Here is a 22,182-nt window from a genome sequence, read left to right as displayed (position 1 = left end):
ACCGCCCTGCGCCACAAGAGGGGCATCTCCCCAGTCACCAGACTTTCCCCCAGGACCCGCGCGTAGTCAACACCAGGACGTCCCAGAACGCCCTGTGGAACTCCACGGTCAGCCCGTCCAGCCCTGGGGACTTTCCCCTCGAGAGCTGGCTGAGGGCACCAGTCAGCTCCGCCAAGCTTAGCGGAGCGTCCTATTTTTCGGCGCCCTCCGGGCCGACCATCAACAGGACCTCCCACAAAACTCTGTGCACATCGTCGCTGGACAGATCCAGAGAGAACAGAGCCCCATAATAGGCCTGGGTCTCCACGTTGATCCCCTCCGAATCTGAGACCAGAGATCCGTCGTCGGCCAGCAGCCCCAAGAGCTGCTTACAGACCCCCGTCTTTTTCCAACGAGTAGAAGAAGGGGGAGCCGCGGTCCAGGTCCCGGAGGATCTGGATCCGCGACCTCACATACATGCCTCGGGACCCAACGAGCTGTAGGTCCTTCAGCACGCCCTTCTTCTCTTCGTACACCTTCTGTAGGGCCAGGCCATTGACGACTTGACCGAGATGGGACTCCAGGTTGAGCACCTCCCTCTCCAACCACCCGACCTGGGCCTCCCGCCTCTTGGTCGACCCCTTCGCGTACTCCTGACAGAAGAGATGGACGTGAGCCTTGCCCACGTCCCACCATAGCCTCAAGGAGGGGAAGCCCCTCCGCTTCCTTCTCCAGTCGGCCCAGAACCGACGAAACGAATCCTGGAACCGCTCATCCTGCAGCAGCAGGTTGTTAAAATGCCAGTACACGGACCCCCCCGTGCGCATAACTGAATGAGCTCCACCACACCAGGTGGTGGTCCGTGCATGGCACCAGCCGCATGGAAGCCGCCGGAATGCAGGAGACGTAGGCCTGGGAAATGTAAAGGCGGTCGATTCTGGACCTTCCTCCTCCAGACCTCATGTAAGTGAAGACGCTGGAGTCGGGATGGAGATTTCACCAGACATCCACCAAGTCGAAGGACCCGACCAGGTCCCTCAAATTCTCCATCGCCGCCAGGCCGTACAGGGGACCCGAACGGTCCCTCGCCTCGAGGGTGCAGTTAAAATGCCCCCCGAGGATGACGCACTCGCCGACGTCGATGGAGCCCAGAAGAGCAGACACTTCTTCAAAGAAGTGCACTTGCTGCGCACTGGCCGCGGGGGCGTACACGTTCACTCGATGGAGTGGCATGCCCCCCAGGCAAACAGTGACCTGGAGCAAGCGGCCCGGCACGTGCTCCTTGACCCCCAAGATCTCCGGCTGAAAATACGGGGCCAGCAAGATAGCCACCCCGCTGGAATAGTTGGAGAGGTGACTCATGCTGACCCCTCCTTGCCACTCCAGGAGCCACGTGGCCTCGTCCTCCAGAATGGTGTGGGTTTCCTGCAGGAAGCACACCGCATACCTCCCGTCCCGGAGGACTGAGAAGTTATTAAATCTACGGCGCGCATCTCTGCTGCCATTGATGTTGAGGCTGGCTATGGTTATCTTCATGACAAGAGCATAGCGCAACCTCTACTTAACCTAATGGGAGGAGGGAGAGCGGCTGCTTGTCGACTGCCACTCCCTCAGCAGCCCAGCGAGGAACTTGTTGATCCGACGCTGCTCGCGCAGCCCCGCACCCCCATCCACGCCCATGGATTTGACAGCAGCACGGACGGAGCCAACGAGCAGCACCAGATCTGACCATCTGTCTAGGGCCAGCCGGATTTTGCCAGGGTGACCCCAGCACGCAGCCAGAAAGTCCTGGAGTTCCACAACGGGGATGAGGGGGGACTCGGAGGTGGGGACATGAGGGTATTCGCCGCCTCACTGGTGACGGAGTCTGACTCGTCCTTGGTGCTCTCCACCGGGTCCCCTTCCTCCTCTGGGAGGTCGTTATCAGCCAGCCCCGCCTCTGTCTCGATCCCAGCCCCAGGATCGGTGGCAGAGGATTCCTCCCTGGGCTCCGCCGGAGGTGCCGGGTCAGGAGACGGCAGCGGTTCATGGCCCCCCTCCGCCCCAGGCACCGGGGTGCATGGGGAAACTGGGGAGAACACTATCCCCATTTCCCCCAACACCCCCGGCAACAGCATCGGAGGCGGAGTCAGGGGTTCTTCCCCCTCACCGCCATCAGCCACAGACCCAGCGGACTGGGGAGCTTGAATACATTCCTTGGCCACGTCGAGCAGCGCCTGGGAATGGTCCGGACTGTCCTGGGCGATCCCAGCCTCACTGGCCTCGCCCACCCCAGTCTCCAGGGCGCCCGACATGGCAAGATGTAATGGTTCTTTTGTTATTTCCTCCGCGGGTAGATTTGCGGTCTCCCCCAACGTGCAGGGTCTCTTCCCCGTCCCCGGGAGGCGCAGGCGGGGCAGACTCATCTGTCGTACCCTCCCGAGGGACAGGCAACTCCTGCCGAATACAGATGTCAGTAACGGTGGGGGGGGTGCACAGCACCCATGGCGGGCGACGATTCCCTCCGCGAGGAAGGTCATTGTCTCTCGTGGTCCTCCTCCTCTCCCAGGGACTCACGCCTCCTTTTTGTTATGGAGGGACACGAAGGCTGGGAGACCTCCATACCTACCGGAGCCTCCTCCTCCGCTCCCTCCCATCGCGCGGGTTGCTCGGGTCCCTCGAGCCAGAGCCCGGTCGCAGGTCTTACTTCTTCCGCCTCAGCAGTTGCGATCATGGGCCCGGGCACGAGGCCCCCCAAACTCCGAGACTCTGCCGCCATCAGCGCAAGGTATGCGGGTGTAAGTTCCAGCAGATCGTCCATATCCACGTGCTCACCGAGGGGACCCGCCCTCAGGTGCTTCATCTTCTTCCGCACCTTCCCTTCGCTCAGACGCTCTCCCTCCCCCCAGCTGAAGGCTGTGATGGCGTTGGCCTCCGACGTCGATCGTGCATCAGGTGTTGAGGACGTGCGGACAAAATCGGGGGGGGCGAGCGGTGGCGGCGCCAGCCTTGGCCGCCTCAGATGTTCTGGCAGCCTTGGAGGTGGCGCAGTTCTTTCGTACATGCCCCACCTCCTTACAGGCATGGCACCGCACACCGTCCGACGTCCAAAAGACGCGGTAGGCAGCCCCCTCGTGGCATACAATAAAAGTGCCCTCGGTGTCCTCCTGCGCCAGCTGAACAAAAAGCTGGCGCCGGAAGGAGAAGACGTGCTGGAGGCTGGCCTCCCTGCATCAGAGCGGGATTGGTGTGATCCCCGACCTCACCTCCCCCAGTTGACGCAGGTGGGGGAGGAGGAGCTCAGCCGAAACAAAGGGTGAGATGTTTGATAAAAGGATCCACTGCACGGTGGCCTTGAGAGGATCCACCAGCAGGAAGGTCCCGCCCATGGTGAGCCCCTTGGTTACGGCCAGGGACACCGCCCGCTCCGATGCCAGGAAGAACACAGCCTTGCCGTACGTTTTCGAGGCGATGACGATGGCTGAAGGGCCGACAACCTCAGCCATGGCCTTCACGCATGCTTTGATAGTCATGTTGGGGTGAGTGTAGCTCTTCACCCTGTGTTTTTTAGTGAGAAGGCGGAAAGGTGACGGGGCAGCAGAAGCAGCGGGAGCAGCCTTGGGCGTGGCTGCCACACTTGCGTATGACCTTGCTGGCCCCGTCACCGGCGATGATGTGGTCAACATTGTGGGGCGCTTATTATAAAGGGCTACACCCACCCGAAGTCACAGGCTTGGTGATGTTAATGGCCTCAATGGTTGTTTTCCCTGAGCAGAGGGAGCTTTAAAAGTGAAGGCACACCTCTCCCCTTGTTGATTAAATTGGGAGAGGGGCCTTCTCCCCTCTGCTCAATGGGCAATTAATGGATATGAGGTGCCTCTTTAGAGAGAGACAAAGAGAGAAAGAAAGGGGGGGTGGGAAGGAGAGAGGCCGCAGGGGCTGGGTCTCCACTTAAGATGGTGAGTGGGTGCTCACAGGGGTGCACTCTCTGAAAAATAATCTCTATTGATGGTCTTCTTGTGGGGGGAGAAGATGTCTTCACCTGGGAAAATAAAGCTGGAGATGCCCAGGCTCAGTCCACCACCAGGTCTTAACGATGTGATAATTAAATGATGACTTCGCCTGGGCAGCTCCAGCTGTCCCAGGCCAAGCAATAGGGAGGGGTGTTTGCTAGTGGTGTGTCTTGCCCTGTTTTTACAAGAGCCACACACACTCACACACACCCCTAGATGTTTTCTTCTCCTTCTTCTTTCCTCCCCCCCACTTAAATACAAAGTCTTTATGAGAGTGCACCATGAGACACCCACCTGTAGAAGTTTTCCAACGGCTCTCCCTCCTTCTGAACAGATGTAGGATGTTCGTTTCTCTCCCCTCTCTCCCTCTCCTGTAATGGAGACCAGTTGGGGGAAGCAGTGATCGGATGGCTTCCCTTTGTTGTTAGCTCTGGTCTGGTCTCCTGGTCTCTCCTCTCCTCTGGCACCCCAACAGTAGCTGCAGCAGCAACAGATGTGGTCTCTCCTCCTGGGCACAGAGAGAGAGAGAGAGACCTCACCTCTCCTCTCCTCTCCTCTCTTCTCTTCTGGCACAGCAGCAGCACAAGATCCTGGCTGGCTATCAGGGATCCCGGGGTTCATTAACCCACTCCCTGAGCGTTCCAGATCCCAACAACTCTCTGAGTGAAAACATTTCTCCTCATCTTTGTCATCCGATTGAGATTGGGCCATTTTTCACCACCTGTAGGGGTGACTCTGAGTTGCCCCAGTGACACCAGATGGGAGCAAAACCCATGAAGGCAAGTGCCCCAGTGCCCCCCAGATATTAAACAACCAATAACCGGTTACTTGGCTTTATAAACAGAGGAATAGAATATAAAAGCAAAGAGATGATGCTGGAACTTAATAAATCATAGGTTAGGCCTCAGCTGGAGTGTTGTGGACAAGTCTGGGCCCCACACTTATATACTTGCTCTCGAGGCAGTTCAGAGATGGTTCACTCGGTTGATTTCGAAGATGAGGGGGTTGACTTATGAGGAAAGGTTGAGTAGGTTGGGACTCTACTCATTGGAATTCAGAAGAATGAGAGGCGATCTTATCGAAACATATAAGATTGTGAGGGGGCTTGATCAGGTGGATGCGGGGAGGATGTTTCCACTGATGGGTGAGACTAGAACTAGGGGGCATAATCTTAGAATAAGGGGCTGCCCTTTCTAAACTGAGATGAGGAGAAACTTCTTCACTCAGAGGGTAGTAAATCTATGGAATTTGCTACCTCAGAGAGTTGTGGAAGCTGTGACATTAAATAAATTTAAAACAGAGATAGACAGTTTCCTCGCTGATAAGGGAAGAAGGGGTTACGGGGAGTGGGCAGGGAAGTGGACGTGAGTCTAGATTCGGATCAGTCATGATCCTATTGAATGGCGGAGCAGGCCCGAGGGGCCGTATGGTCGACTCCTGCTCCTACTTCTTATGTTCTAAGTTCGGACTGTCCTCCTTGGAACAGAGAAGGCTCAGAGGTGATTTAATAGAGGTTTTCAAGATGGTGAGCGATTTTGATAGAATAAATTGGGAAAGAAACATTCGCTCTGGTGAGTGGGTCAATAACTAGAGGTCAAAGAGTCAACAATATTGACAAAAGATCTAGAGGAGAGATGATTAGAAATGTTTCCACTCAGAGTTGTGGGGATCTGGAACACTCGACCTGAAAAAATGGTGGAAGCTGATTCCGTTAATAATTGTAAAGCAGAGTTGGACGGGAACTTGAGCAACTGACATGGTTAGGAAAAAAAGTGATGATGTGGGACTAAACACGACGACTCTTTCAAAGAGCCGGCACAGGGACGATGGGCCGAATCACCTCCTTCTGTGCTGTAAGTCTCTGTGAATCTATTCTATGAATAATAACTGTACAATACAGCGACACTCACAAATAATAATTCAATCATAATGTGACTGTGAGGATCGATTATTGCCACTTAGAATCATAGAAAGTTACAGCACGGAAGAAGGCCATTTCTGCTCATCGTGTCCGCGCCAGCCAACAAAGAGCTATCCAGCCTAATCTCACTTCCCAGCTCTTGGTCCATAGCCCTGCAGGGTAAAGCATCCCAAGTGCACATCCAAGTACTTTTTAAATGTGGTTAGGGTTCCTGCCTCTACCACCCTTTCAGGCAGTGAGTGCCAGACCCCCACCACCCTCTGGGTGAAGACATTTCCCCTCAAATCCCCTCTAAACCTTCCCCCAATTACTTTAAATCTGTGCCCCCTGGTTTTTGACCCCTCTGCTAAGGGAAATAGGTCCTTTCTATCCACTTTATCTATGTCCCTCATAATTTTATACACCTCAATAAGGTCTCCCCTCAGCCTCCTCTGTTCCAAGGAAAACAGACCCAGCCTATCCAGTCTTTCCTCATAGCTAAGATTCTCTACTCCTGGCAACATCCTTGTAAATCTCCCCTGTACATTCTCTAGTGCAATCACATCTTTCCTGTAATGTGGTGACCAGAACTGTACGCAGTACTCTAGCTGAGGCCTAACTAGTGTTTTATACAGTTGAAGCATAAACCCCCCTGCTCTTGTATTCTATGCCACGGCTAATAAAGGCAAGCATTCCGTATGCCTTCTTAACCACCTTATCTACCTGGCCTGCTACCTTCAGGGATCTGTGGACATGCACTCCAAGGTCCCTTTGTTCCTCTACACTACTCAGTGTCCTACCATTTAATGTGTATTCCCTTTCCTTGTTAGTCCTCCCCAAATGCATTACCTCACACTTCCCCGGATTGAATTCCATTTGCCACTGTTCTGCCCACCTGACCAATGTATTGATATCTTCGTGCAGTCTGCAGCTTCCTCCTTCAGTATCAACCACACAGCCGATTTTAGTATCATCTGCAAACTTCTTAACCATACCCTCTTTAACCTGAGGCGCCCACCGGTCACGGAAGGCATCAAGCGTACCGGTCAAAACACCGCCTGCTCCCTCTCCAGGGCCACCCAGGAACGGACAAGACCACGGGAGAGGGGCAGGCAGCCAGAGTGACCCCACCCCATGGGCCCCGCCCATCCTGGACCTACAAATTGCTGTTTTCACCAGGCCCAAGAGCAGGTCCAGGATAAGATCCTCCGACTACCCCACCCCCCTCCGCACCGGGCGGCCACAGATTAGGAGCGTGGGGCTAAAGTGTAACCAAGAGTTGAGGAGCAGCCCCTTCAGGTAACTACACAGGGGCTGAAACCTCTCACATTGAATATATACACGGCCCGTGGAGTCCTCTAGGCTGCAAAAAATACATCTGACCTTGGAGTCCGGAAAGGAGCTTAGAAACTGTTGCACACGACAGCTCCCTGCAACAGTCTCCACCCCAGATCCCCAATGATGCAGGGCAGGACTCCCGCATAGAGAGCCCTCCACTGGAGACCCTCGCCTCCGTCAGACAGCAAGATGACCCGCCAGTCTGATTGAGATTTGGCAATAAACAAAATTAATCAATAAATGACACAGAAACCCGAGTCCCCGGATCCTCAGCCCTGGTGTGAAGTACGCTGGCCACCAATTTTCCATCACTAACTCGCACCTCAGGCCCCACCCAGTCTGGTTTAATTACTAAATGTTTTCTAACTCGGGTTCAGGCCTGTCATTCTGAGGGAAACAAGGCCTCATTTATTGGTGTGTCCCACCCGAGCAGCTGTTAATAGCTTTAATAAACCAGCAGCAAGGTTTTTTTTAAAGGTGGAAAGTGGTGAAAAACACCACTAGCGATGCCTCAAAACTCACAGACAGAGAAATCCACTTCATCAGCGCCCCTGCCACAGGACTCGATATCCACCCCCCTCCACCACTGGCGCACTGTGTCTGCAGTATGTACGGTCTACAAGATGACCACGGTCAGGCCGTGTGGAGTCAAGGGCCAGGCAGCAGAATGGATGGAAAGATCGCAACAAACTTCCCTTAACTCCAACCCTCTGATTTCTGTTTTGTAGCCATCTTTCCATCCATTCTGCTGCCTGGCCCTTCACTCCACACGGCCTGACCTTGGTCATCTTGTCGATCTTACATACTGTTTATGGATAGCAAGCTGGTTACAAAACAGAAAACAGAGAGTAGGGTTTGGGAGTAGCCACTCAGACTGGCAAAAGGTGGGAAGTGGTGTTCCACAGGGATCGGCGCTGGGATCACTATTGTTCACCATTTACATAAAGGATTTGGACTTGGGAATCAGAGGTACAATTTCAAAATTTGTCAATGACACCAAATTGGGAGGTAGAGTTAATACTGAGGAAGACAAAATGCAAGAAGACATTAATAAATTTCAGAATGGGCATGTAATTGGCAAATGAATTTCACTATAGATCAGTGTGAGGTGTTGTGTTAATGAATGTCACTATAGATCAGTGTGAGGAGGTGTGTTAATGAATTTCACTATAGATCAGTGTGAGGTGGTGTGTTAATGAATTTCACTATAGATCAGTGTGAGGTGGTGTGTTAATGAATTTCACTATAGATCAGTGTGAGGTGGTGTGTTAATGAATTTCACTATAGATCAGTGTGAGGTGGTGTGTTAATGAATTTCACTATAGATCAGTGTGAGGTGGTGTGTTTTGGTGGGAATAAGGAGGCCACACACTACTTGGACAAGGGGGTAAAATTGGGTTGCTTTGTGCCTCCCGCGATATTCAGCGGGAGGTTAGTGGCGGAGGCAGTCCGTAGCTCCCCGCGGCACTGCACCGCCGGCAATGATATCATCGCCATGCGCAGCACCCCGGCTGCAACCTTGGTTTGCGACCCCTGACCTATCGCCGGACGATATGTCAGACAGGGTCAGGGGTCGTTCCTGCAGCCGCGGCGACACCAGTTAAAGGGCAGGTGTCGGGCGGCAAATTTTAATTTTGGCCAACTGCCAGCACCTGCTCCCTTCCCCTTTCTTCTTCGGGGTGTTGGCCGTGATCGTTCAGCTCGGCGTTCCTCTTGATCTGACACCCCACTCCCTGGTGGGCCAGCAGGGCCCCGGTGTGCACAGTGGTAGGCCCCTCTGCTTTAATCAGGGAGAGAGGTCTGCTATGACGCAGTGCTATGTGCTGACGGGTGTGGCGCTGTTACACAAAGCACCATGAAATTCACTGGTAGCGCCTCAAGAGGGAGAGGAGTGCCTCCAGTAGCACCCCGCCTCCTGCCTGGGGCGCTACCACTGAATTTAATGCGCAGGGGCGCTAACTTTTTCAGGGGGCTAAAATTAGCTCCGGTGATGTTAACGACCCAAAGGGGGCGCCACCGAATTTCCCCCTAAGAGTCTAAATGGGCTGGAGGAGCAGAGGGATCCAGGGGCACAGATACACAAATCACTAAAAGTAGCAACACAGGTTAATAAGGCCATTAAAAAAAAAGCACTGGGGTACATTCCTAAAGGATCCTCCTGTTCCGTGCCGAGGAGCTCTGAACCATGGCAGAGAGCGGCTGGGATACGTTTCTCACACACCTCGAGATTAACTCGCACGACAACTTTGCTGTCAGTGAAGAGAGACAAGAAAGACCAAGTGCCGTTTGCCCCTCTCAGTGTGGCCCTGAAGGACTGTGTCCAGGCTGGAGTTCTGCTCCCGCCGTACGATCCTCCCCCAGATTGTCCTTTCTGAGCTCCAGCCAGGTGATGCTAAACACTCAGGTGGGAAAGAAGAAAATCTACAACAATGTGTTTAAAACAAAGTTGATTTATTTGACATATATCCAGAATATTAATAACTCCGGGAACTGGGCTGGAGTTTAACATCAGCAGAAACAATCCCCAACTGTCAGAATGAACATGGTTCAGTCCTGGATGTGATTAACAGCAGCAACAACAGAATCCAACCCCTGCAGTCACTTGTGAACTCGCTGGTGTCTCAGCAGGGTGGATGACTGAGTGAATCCCTTCCCACACTCAGAGCAGGTGAACGGCCTCTCCCCAGTGTGAACTCGCTGGTGTCTCAGCAGGTGGGATGACTGAGTGAATCCCTTCCCACACATGGAGCAGGTGAACGGCCTCTCCCCAGTGTGAGTGCGCTGGTGGACAGTGAGCGCAGATGACTGCCTGAACCCAGTCCCACAGTGAGAGCACCTGAATGGCATCTCCGCAGTGTGAGTGCGCTGGTGTACCATGAGCTCAGATGATCGCCTGAAACCAGTCCCGCAGTGAGAGCAGGTGAACGGTCTCTCCCCAGTGTGAACACGTTGATGGCGTATCAGTTCCCCGGAACCTTTATAGCACTTCCCACAGTCCGAGCAGTTAAAAGGTCTCTCCTCAGTGTGAACTCGCTGGTGATTCAGCAGGGTGGATGAATCAGTGAATCCCTTCCCACACTCGAAGCAGGTGAATGGCCTCTCCCCGGTGTGAACACGCTGGTGTGTCAGCAGGTTGGATGAATTAGTGAATCCCTTCCCACACTCAGAGCAGGTGAACGGCCTCTCCCCGGTGTGAACACGCTGGTGTGTCAGCAGGTTGGATGAATCAGTGAATCCCTTCCCACACTCGAAGCAGGTGAACGGCCTCTCCCCGGTGTGAACACGCTGGTGTGTCAGCAGGTTGGATGAATTAGTGAATCCCTTCCCACACTCAGAGCAGGTGAACGGCCTCTCCCCGGTGTGAATGCGCTTGTGTCTCGATAGGCCAGAGGAATGGCTGAAGCCTCGTCCACACACAGAACACGTGTACGGTTTCTCCCCGCTGTGAACGGTGCTCTTTGCTTCCATGTTCAGAGGCCGGTGATATTCAGATCCGATGAGTCGAGTGACTCTGTCAGATCTTGAAGTGAGGTTTGGTTTGAGCTTACCATCTGTAAATCCTCCCCTTCCAGTGCCCTGTAAAATTAATTTAAAACAGGGAGCGTGAGAGACAACCCACAAAGGCAGGTTGTGAAATTGAGCTCAGTGAATCTGGTCATTTGGTGGGCCGGCACTAGAAAAAAGTGACCATGAAAGCTGCCGGATTGTCATAAAAACACAACTGATTCACTAATGTCCTTCAGGGAAGGGAATCCACCACCTGGTCTGGGCCTACACAAGACTCTGGCCTCTATGGGAGGAGAGAGAGAGAGAGAGAGAGAGGTGGGAGTGGGGGGGGGGGAGGGGGAGGGGCCGAAGGAAAGGAACTTTATACATCTGCAACTCGACCAGAATTTTGATAGAACCTCCAAAACCCGCAACCTCCACCGCCTAGAAGGACAAGGGCAGCTGTTGTATGGGAGCACCATCATATCCAAGTTCCCCTCCAAGTCACACATCATCCTGATTCAGATATATTCATAGTTACTGGGTCAAAATCCTGGAACTCCTTACCGAACAACATTGTGGGAATACCTTCACCACACGGACTGCAGTAGTTCAAGAAGGCGACTCACCACCCCCTTCTCAATGGGAAACTGGGGATTGGCAATATTTGCTGCTCTTGCGAGCTACGCCCACATCCCAAGAATGAATTAAAACAAATCTGCAGATGTAAACTGGATTAAAAGCCTGTACAGAAATACTTGTTCCTAAAACAATACTCTTTTACATTGTACGGACAGTGTCTGTTTAACAACCTAATCTCCCCTAGAATCCAACTCCCTTGACAGTCTCACATTGGAAATTGTTGGGTCCTCCTGGGGGTTAAACCCAGCAGCTTCTCCTCCATCTCCACTCCAGCTCAAACTGAAGCATAGAAACATAGAAACATAGAAGATAGGAGCAGGAGTAGGCTATTCGGCCCCTCGAGCCTGCTCTGCCATTCAATGCGATCATGGCTGATCATCCAAATTCAGTACCCGGTCCCTGTTTTCTCCCCATACCCCTTGATCTCTTTAGCCTTAAGAAATACATCCAACTCCTTCTTGAATATATTTAATGTATTGGCCTCTACTGCCTTCTGTGGTAGAGAATTCCACAGGTTCACCACGCTCTGGGTGAAGAAATTCCTCCTCATTTCTGTCCTAAATGGCTTACCCCGTATCCTTAGACTGTGACCCCTGGTTCTGGACTCCCCGACCATCGGGAACATCCTTCCTGCATCTAGTCTGTCCAATCCTGTCAGAATTTTATAAGCTTCAATGAGATCCCCTCTCATTCTTCTGAACTCCAGTGAGTACAAGTCCAATCGTCTCAATCTCTCCTCATACGTCATTCCTGCCATCCCAGGTATCAGCCTGGTGAATCTTCATTGAACTCCTTCCCCAGCAAGAACATCCTTCCTCACATAAGGCGACCAAAACTGCACACAATACTCACGATGTGATCTCACCAAGGCCCTGTACAACTGCAGCAAGACATCCTTGTTCCTGTACTCAAACCCCCTTGCTACGAAGGCCAACATACCATTTGCCTTCTTAACCGCCTGCTGCACCTGCATGCTTACCTTCAGCGACTGGTGCACAAAGACACCTAGGTCTCGTTGCACTTCCCCTTCTCCCAATCTATTGCCATTCAGATAATAATCTGCCTTCCTGTTTTTGCCACCAAAGTGGATAACCTCACATTTATCCACATTATACTGCATCTGCCTTGCTTCTGCCTAATCACCCAACCTGTCCTCACACACGCCCACCCTGCTTTGTGTTGTCTGCAAACTTGGAGATGTTACATCTTGTTCCCTCGTCTAGATCATTAATTATGTATATATATTGTTAATAGCTGGGGTCCTAGGACCGATCCCTGCGGTACCCCACTAGTCACTGCCTGCCACTCGGAAAAAGACCCGTTTATTCCAACTCTTTGCTTCCTGTCTGCCAACCAGTTCTCTATCCAAGTCAGTACCTTGCCCCCAATCCCATGTGCCTTAACTTTACACGCTAATCTCTTCTACGGTACCTTATCGAAAGCCTTCTGAAAGTCCAAATACACCACATCCACTGGTTCTCCTTTATCTATTCTACCAGTTACAATCTCAAAAAATTGCAGTCGATTAGTCAAGCATGATTTACCTTTTGTAAATCTATGTTGACTTTGTCCGATCCTGTCACTGTTTTCCAAGTGCTCTGCTATTACATCTTTTAAAATGGACTCTAGCATTTTCCCCACTACCGATATAATTCCCCGTTTTCTCTCTACTACCTTTTTTGAATAGTGGGGTAATATTAGCAACCCTCCAACCCATGAGAACTGTTCCAGAGTCTATCGAATTTTGGAAGATGACCAGCAATGCATCTACTACTTCTAGGGCTACTTCCTTAAGTACCCTAGGATGTCGATTATCAGGCCCTGGGGATTTATCGGCCTTCAATCCCGTCAATTTCCCGAACACCATTTCCCTACAAATACTGATTTCTTTCAGTTCCTCCCTCTCATTAGACCCTATGTTCCCCGACATCTCTGGGAGGTTATTTGTGTCCTCCTTTGTGAAGACAGAACCAAAGAATGTATTTAATTGGCCTGCCATTTCTTTGTTCCCCATTATAAATTCCCCTGATTCTGACTGCAAGGGACCTATGCTTGACTTCACCAATCTTTTTCTCTTCACATATCTACAGTTAGTTTTTATGTTCCCTGAAAGCTTACTCTCATACTCTATTTCCCCCCTCTTAATTAATCCCTTTGTCCTCCTTTGCTGAATCCTAAACTGCTCCCAATCCTCAGGTTTACTACTTTTTCTGGCCAATTTATATGTCCTCTCCTTGGATCTTATGCTATCCCTAATTTCCCTTGTTAGCCACGGTTGAGTCACCTTTTTTGTTTTATTTTTATGCCAAACAGCGATGATCAAATTCTGTAGTTCATCCATGCAATCTTTGAATGTTTGCCATTGCCTATCCACCATCAAGCCTTTGAGTAACATTCCCCAAGCAATCCTACCCAACTCGCGCCTCATACCATCGTAGTTTCCTTTATTTAAATTCAGGACCCTAGTCTCTGAGTCAACTACTTCACTCTCCATCTTAATGAATAATTCTATCATATTATGATCGCTCTGACCCAAGGGGCCTCGCACAACAAGACTGCTAATTAATACTTTCTCATTACATAATACCTAGTCTAAGATGGCCTGATCTCTAGTTGGTTCCTCGACATATTGGTCCAGGACACCATCCCGTAAACACTCCAGGAATTCCTCCTCCAGGGTATGGTTACTAATTTGTTTAGCCCAATCTATATGTAGATTAAAGTCACCCATGATAACTGCTGTGCCCTTGTTGCACGCGTCTCTAATTTCCCATTTAATGCCATCCCCAACCTCCGCATTATTGTTTGGAGGTCTGTATAACACTCCCACTAACGTTTTCTGCCCCTTGGTATTTCTCAGCTCTACCCATACAGATTCCACATCATCAGAGCTAATATCTTTCCTTTCAATTGTGTTAATCTCCTCTTTAAAAAGCAATGCTACCCCACCTCCTTTTCCTTTTTGCCTATCTTTCCTGAATATGGAATATCCCTGGATGTTGAGTTCCCAGCCTTGGTCACCCTGGAGCCATGTTTCCGGAATCCCAATCATATCATATCCGTTTACCTCTATTTGTGCAACTAATTCATCCACCTTATTATGAATGCTCTTCGCATTAAGACACAAGGCCTTCAGGCTTGTTTTTTTAACACTCTTACACCTTTTAGAATTATTATTTACTGTGGCTATGTTTGATTTAAACCCATGATTTCTCTGACTGCCACTTTTGTTTTTCTCCTTCCTGTCTTTTGCTTCTATCCTTGTTTCCCTTTCCTCTGTCTCCCTCCTCAGGTTCCCAACCCCCTGCCATTTTAGTTTAAACGCTCCCCCAGAGCACTAGCAAACACTCCCCCTAGGACATCGGTCCCGGTCCTGCCCAGGTGCAAACCATCCGGTTTGTACTAGCCCCACCTCCCCCAGAACCGGTTCCAATGTCCCAGGAATTTGAATCCCTCCCCCTTGCACCATTCCTCTAGCCATGTAGTCATCTGAAATATCCTTCTATTTCTACTCTGACTAGCACGTGGCACTGGTAGCAATCCTGAGATTACCACCTTGGAGGTCCTATTTTTTAATTTACCTCCTAACCCCCTATATTCAGCTTTTAGGACCTCATCCCATTTTTTTACCTATACCGTTGGTACCTATATGCACCACGACAATTGGCTGTTCACCCTCCCCTTCCAAAATGTTCTGCAGCCACTCTGAGACATCCTTGACCCTTGCACCAGGAAGGCAACATACCATCCTGGAGTCACGTTTGCGGCCGCAGAAATGGCTATCTATTCCCCTTACAATAGAATCCCTTATTACTATAACTCTCCCACTCTTTTTCCTCCTGTCCTGTGCAGCAGAACCACCCACGGTGCCAGGAAATTGGCTGCTGCTGCCTTCCCCTGATAAGCCATCCTCCGCAACAATATCCAAAGTGGTATATCTGTTTGAGAGGGGGATGCCCACAGGGGACCCCTGCACTACCTGCCTGCACCTGCTACTCTGCCTGGTGGTCCCCCATTCTCTTCCTGCCTGTGCAGCCTTTACCTGCGCTCTGACCAACTCCCTAAACGTGCTATCCACAATGTCCTCAGCATCGCGAATACTCCAGTATGTATCCACTCGCAGCTCCAGCGCCGCAATGTGGTCTGTCAGTAGCTGCAGCTGGATACACTTCCCGCACACATAGTTATCAGGGACACAGGAAGTGTCACAAGAATTACAGACACCCTATAAACTCCGCCGCCTCGCTCTTTATATCACCGCCGCCGCTCCTCACAGGTCCGCTGCTGTGGGGCCTACCTGCTCCACCACCTCACCTTATATCACCACCGCCGCTCCTCACAGGTCCGCCGCCACTGCCACTGTGGGGCCTACCTGTGCCTCGGATTATAGATACATAGAAGATAGGAGCAGGAGTTGGCCATTCGGCCCCTCGAGTAGCTGAAGGAAAGAAATTTGCAGGGTTACAGGGAAAGGGCGGGGAGTAGGACTCCCTGAAGTGGTCTTGCAGATAGCCGGCATGGGCTCAATAGGCCGAATGGCCTCCTTCTGTGCTGTAACCATTCTATGATTCTATAAAATGTTAGAAAGTTTGTTCCACAGAAGCACGAGGTTTATCTGCTTTTATTGATGAATTTAAAAAGTCTCTATTAAACCCTGAGCCAGTGTGTTGTGAGCCAAAGAGCCTTGTGTCCAATGAGGGGAATAAAGGCCCACAGCCTCCCCTGGCCCCGGACAAGGGACTGGAGAAACTCGCTGCCCTGCGGATCAGACAATCAGCCGGCGCTAGTCCCGCCCCTCGGGCTCTCCAATTGGTTGGAGGACCCGCCGCCAGCTCGCTCCTCCAGCCCCGCCCCGCTCGCTCCCTATTGGTCGGAAGCTCCCGTCAATCAGGCCGCGGGCCCGGGTGACGTGTCCCCGAGGAGATCACGTGGTCCGTCCAACTGACGCCGCTTGGTCCGGGGCCTCGCGGACTCTCAGGTTTTTCTATTTCTCTTTACTCTCTCCCGATCCCCCGCTCCCCACCACCCCGCGCGATTCTCCGCCCAATCGGAGCAGAGAAAACTCACTTTGCGTCACCGATTGCGACTCTGGAACCGACATCAAGGCCTTTCCCCGGAATGCCCCGCGCCAACTCCGTCCGGCAGGATCCGAGTGCGCAGGTGCAGCTCCGAGTGGGGGAGGGGCGTTGGTGTCCTCTGGGCATGCGCAGTTATTACCCTTGGTGACCGGGAGGGGTTGCTGTGCCAGACTCGGCCCAAACCGCCGCTCCGTGTGCGCATGCGCGGACTCTCGGCTGTCAATCAACCAACTAACTGCCAGAAGAGGTCGCTGGTGAGAACAGTGAAGAAAGAAAGACTTGCATTTCTATAGCACCTTTCACCACCACCGGACGCCCCAAAGTGCTTTACAGCCAGTGAAGTATTTTTGAAGTGTAGTCACTGTTGTAATGTAGGAAACGCGGCAGTCAATTAGCGCACAACAAGCTCCCACAAACAGCAATGTGATAATGACCAGATAATCTATCATTTTGTTACATTGATTGAGGGATAAACATTGACTAGGACACCGGGGATAATTTCCCTGCTCTTTCCCACATTAAAATAGTGACTACACTCCAAAAGTACTTCATTGGTTGTAAAGCACTTCAAGACGTCTGGTGGTCATGAAAGGCACTATATAAATGCAAGCATTTCTTTCTTGAAATAGTGCCATAGGATCATTGACGTCCACCTGCGAGAGCAGACGGGGCCTCAGTTTAACATCTCATCTGAAAGACGCCACCTCCGACAGTGCCGCACTCCCTCAGTACTGCACTGCAGTGCCAGCGTAGATTTTTGTGCTCAAATCTCTGGAGTGGGACTTGAACCCACAACTTTCTGACTCAGAGGCGAGAGTGCTACCAACTGAGCCACAGCTGAAACTAAAGAAGAAGTAGTTCTGATGAAAGGTCATCGACCTGAAACGTTAACATTGTTTCTCTCTCCACAGATGCTGCCTGACCTGCTGAGTATTTCCAGCATTTTCTGTTTTTATGAAAGAAACGAGGGAGTGATTGCTGACAGGAAGAATGTTGGGTTGTCCTGCGCATGCGCACCTCCCTGGCGGCTGAGGTGAAACACTGACTCGCTCCCACCTGAGCCGCGCATGCATACCAGTTGTTGCGGCTCCGCATGCGCGCCCGATGTTCCAACCGTGGGGTTTTGTGCCCTGAGCATGCGCATTGCGGACCGATCGGGACGGGCGATTGTAGAGCAGGAGAGCACGGGGGCCATGAGCACATGCGCAGGACTCAGTCAACAGAGCACTTTCTGCAGTGCCGGGGGCTTGTGGGTATTACAGCCACCATTACTGCTGATCCTTTCAACCAACTTGTGCAGCAGCTGGGGCCTGAAAATCAGCTTCACTGCCCCTTGGTTCGGAAAGGGGAAAATTAAACAACAGTTTGCCTCTGATCCTTTTCTGAACTCGATTTACAGGGTTATAGAAGTGGAGCAGTTACAGGCGGGAAGCTCAGACCAAACATCACGTCAAAATCTGAGGGTCGCTCGATTCATCAGGACCTGAATATCATCGGCCTTTTCACATGGAAGGAGAAAGCAGCGATGACAAACCGCACACGTGTTCAGTGTGTAGACATGGATTCAGCCGATCGCCTGACCTGGTGGGACACGTGCAACGTCACACCGGGGAGAAACCGGGTAAAGGTGGGGACAGTGGGAAGGGAGTCAGTTCCCCATCTGCATTGGAAGTTCAACGGCGCAGTCACACCAGGGACAGTCCATTCACCTGCTCCGTGTGTGGAAAGGGATTTGTTTGTTCATCCCACCTGCAAACACACCAGTGAGTTCACACTGGGGAGAGACCATTTCAATGTCCTGACTGTGGGAAGAGCTTTAAAAACCCCGGGCATCTGAAGCGACACCAGCTTGTTCACACTGATGAGAGGCCGTTTACAGGTTCTGACTGTGGGAAGAGCTTTAAAAGCCCCGGGATCTGAAGGGACACCAGTGCCTCCACACTGTGGAGAGGCCATTCACCTGCTCCATGCGTGGGAAGGGATTCTTGCAGTCCTCCACCCTGCTGACACATCAGCTTGTTCACACTGATGAAAGGCCATTTAAATGTTCTCACTGTGGGAAGAACTTTAAAATCCCCCGGGAGCTCAAGCAACACCAGCGAGTTCACACTGGGGAGAGGCCGTTCGCCTGCTTCGTGTGTGGGAAGGGATTCACTCAGTCATTGTGGTAAACCACTGTTTGTATTCCACTGTGTACATGCCTGTACATGTCTCGGCTGGCTCCTCCCACGAGTCCAGGTATAAAGGTGACTGCTCCACAGTCCCTCTACATTCTGGACCGGTCGACCACTCGAGGCACACCTTCATTCTCTTGTTAATAAAAGCCTGTTAATTACTCGTTTAATCTCAGTCTTTTGAGTTATTGATAGCGCATCAGTCATCCACCCTGCAGACACACCAGCTTGTTCACAATGACGTGAGACCCTTTAAATGTTCTGACTGTGGGAAGAGCTTTAAAAGGTCCTGGGAGCTGAAGAGACACAACACCTAAACACTGGGGAGAGGCCGTTCACCTGCTCCGTGTGTGGGAAGGGATTCGCTCAGCCCTCCAACCTGCTGATACACCAGCGAGTTCACACTGACGAGAGACCCTTTAAATGTTCTGACTGTGGGAAAAGCTTTAAACGCCCTGGGGAGCTGAAGAGACACCGGCTCCTACACGCTGGGGAGAGGCCGTTCACCTGATCCGTGTGTGGGAAGGGATTCGCTCGGTCCTCCAACCTGCTGGCCCATCAGCAAGTTCACACTGGAGAGAACCCCTTTAAATGTTCTGGCTGTGGGAAAAGCTTTAAAAGCTCCAGGGAGCTAAAGAGACACCGGCTCCTACACACTGGTGAGAGTCCATTCACCTGCTCCGTGTGGGGGAAGTGATTCACTCAGTCATCTCACCTACTGATACACCAGCGAGTTCACACTGACGAGAGACCCTTTAAATGTTCTGACTGTGGGAAGAGCTTTAAAATCTCGAAGATCCTTAAGGGACACCAGCGTGTTCACACTGATCATAGAATCTGACAGCACAGAAGGAGGTGATTCGGCCCATCGTGTCTGTGCCAGCTCTTTGAAAGAGCTGTCCAATTTAGTCCCACACCCCAGCTTTATCCCCAGAACTCTGCAAACTAGTCCTCTTCAAGGACATGTTCAATTATTGTTTGAAAGTTCCTGTGGAACCTGATTCCAGCACCCTTTCAGATGCTGCGTTCCAGATCTTAACAACCCTCTGTGCGAAAACAATTCTCCTCATTTCCCTCTAGTTCTTTTAGCAACTATTTTAAATCTGTGACCTTTGGTTACCGACCCACTTGCCAGAGTGAACAGTTTCTCACTACTTGCTCGATCAAAACCCCTCATCATTTTGAACCCCTCTATTAGGTCTCCTCTTAACCTTCTCTGCTCTAAGGGGAACAATCCCAGCTTCTCCAATCTCTCCACATAACTGAAGTCCCTCATCCCTGGTACCATCCTGGTCAACCTCCTCTGCATCCTCTCCAAGGCCTTGACATCCTTCCTAAAGTGTGGTGCCCAGAACTGTACACAATACTCCAGCTGAGGCCAAAACCCTGCAGCTGTACAACACCCTGGTTAGACCACACCTGGAGTACTGTGAGCAGTTCTGGGCACCACACCTTAGGAAGGATATATTGGCCTTGGAGGGAGTGCAGCGTAGGTTTACCAGAATGATGCCCGGACTTCAAGGGTTAAGTTACGAGGAGGGATTACACAAATTAGGGGTGTATTCCCTGGAATTTACTAGGTTAAGGTGTGATCTGATTGAAGTTTTCAGGATATTAAGGGGAACAGATAGGGTAGATAGAGAGAAACTATTTCCGCTGGTTGGGGATTCTTGGACTGGGGACATCGTCTAAAAATTAGAACCAGACCTTTCAGGAGTGAAATTAGGAAACACTTCTACACACAAAGGGTGGTAGAAGTTTGGAACTCTCTTCTGCAAACAGCAATTGATGCGAGATCAATTGTTAATTTTCAATCTGAGATTGATAGGTTTTTGTTTCCCAAAGGTATCAAGAGATATGGGCCAAAGGCGGGTGTATGGAGTTAGATCGCAGATCAGCCATGATCACACTGAATGGCAGAACAGGCTCGAGGGACTGAATGGCCTCCTCCTGTCCTATGTTCCTAACTAGTGATTTGTAAAGGTTTAGTGTAACTTCCTTGTTTTTGTATTCAATGGCCCTATTTACAAAGCCAAATACCCCATATGCTTTCTGAACCGCCTCACCAACTTGCCGTGGCACTTTCAAAGATTTGTGAATATGGACCCCGAGGTCCCTCTGCTCTTGCACCCCCTCAAAATAGTTCCATTTAGATTATGCGGCCTCTCCCTGTTGTTTCTCCCAAAGTGCATCACTTCACACTTATCCTCATTTAATTTCATCTGCCTTGTGTCTGCTCATTTCACAGTCTGTCTCTGTCCTCCTGAAGTCTGCTACTACTATGCTCACTATTTACTACGTTGCCAAGTTTTGTATCATCCGTAAACTTCAAAATTGTACACCTATACCCAAGTCCAGGTCATTTATATATAACAAGAAAAGCAATGGTCCTAATCCCGACTTCTGGGGGAACCCACTGCATATTTCCCTCCAGTCAGAAAAACATCCCTCAGCACTGCTCACTGTCTCCTATCCCTCAGCCAATTATATACCCAAATTACCATCATCCCTTTAATTTCCTGTGCTTCTATTTTCCGAATAAGTCTCTTATGTGGTACTTTCTCAAATGCCTTTAGAAAGTCCATGTATACAACATTTGCTGCACTACCTTCATCAACCCTCTGTTACTTCATCAAAGAACTCAATCAGGTTAGTCAGACACGATTTACCTTTAACAAATCCATACTGGCTGCCCCTTATTAACCCATGCTTCTCCAAGTGAGAATTAATTTTGACCTTGACAATGGTCTCTCGTCGTTCACCCACCACTGACATTAGACTGATTGGCCTGTAGTTAGCAGGTTTATCCCTCTCCCCTTTTTTAAACAGGGTGTAACATTTGCAATCCTCCAGTCCTCTGGCACCCCTCCCATATATCTGAGGGAGATTGAAAGATTGTGGTCGGAGCTTCTGCTATCTCCACCCTAGCTTCCCTTTGCAATCTAGGATGCATCCCATCTGGACCGGGTGACTTGTTAACTTTGAGTGATGACAACCAATTTAGCACCTCCTTTCTATCTATTTTTATCCACTTTCTCTACTCCCCCCTCCTCTACTGCGACATTAACTTCATCCTCTTTTATGAAGACAGATGCTAAGTACTCATTCAGTACCTCAGCCACACCATCTGCCTCCGTATGATGAACTCCTATTTGGTCCTTAATCGGCCCCACCATTCATTTAACTATCCTTTTACTTTTCAGATGTTTATCGAAGATTTTTGGGTTCTCTTTTATGTTACCCGCTAATCTTTTCGCATATTGTCTCTTTGCCCTTCTTGTATCCTGTTTCAATTTCCCCCGCACTCTCTGTATTCTGCCTGGTTTTTGACTGTATTCTGTACCTGACATTTGTCGTAAACCTCCTTTCTCTGTTTTATTCTAACCTCGATATCCTTTGTCATCGGGAGCTCTAGCTTTGGATGCTCCATCTTTCCTCCTTATGGGAATATGCTTGGTTTGTACCCGAACTATCTCAGCCTTGAAGGCCGGCCATTGGTCATTCACTGTTTTCCTGGACAATCTTTGTTTCCAGTCCACCTGTGCTCGATCCCTTCTCAAATCACTGAAATTGGCTCTCTTCCAGCTGGGTAT

At 50.7% G+C, this 22,182-nt stretch overlaps 2 protein-coding genes across 2 annotated transcripts in view; one reads left to right on the top strand and one right to left on the bottom strand.

Annotated features, from left to right (window-relative positions):
- The window catches only part of LOC147091831 (uncharacterized), a 39,327-nt gene extending 20,568 nt beyond the window's left edge, over positions 1-18,759 (top strand). Inside the window, exon 2 of the transcript XR_015075234.1 lies at positions 17,815-18,759. The gene's annotated coding sequence lies outside the window, so the exon portion shown is untranslated. The remainder of the gene's footprint in view (positions 1-17,814) is intronic.
- LOC147091830 (uncharacterized) overlaps positions 9,650-22,182 on the bottom strand; it is a 62,797-nt gene continuing 50,264 nt past the window's right edge. Inside the window, exon 3 of the mRNA XM_085976876.1 lies at positions 9,650-10,651. Coding sequence (XP_085833002.1) covers positions 9,808-10,651 — 844 coding nt within the window. The 3' untranslated portion in view covers positions 9,650-9,807. The remainder of the gene's footprint in view (positions 10,652-22,182) is intronic.

Source organism: Somniosus microcephalus, unplaced genomic scaffold (genome assembly GCF_052327205.1).
Source record: "Somniosus microcephalus isolate GS21.2 unplaced genomic scaffold, FLI_Smic_1.0 unresolved_chr3, whole genome shotgun sequence".
In the NCBI taxonomy this organism is placed as follows: domain Eukaryota; kingdom Metazoa; phylum Chordata; class Chondrichthyes; order Squaliformes; family Somniosidae; genus Somniosus; species Somniosus microcephalus.
Note: the sequence above shows the minus strand (reverse complement) of the source record. Positions and strands in the feature narration are given on the sequence as shown.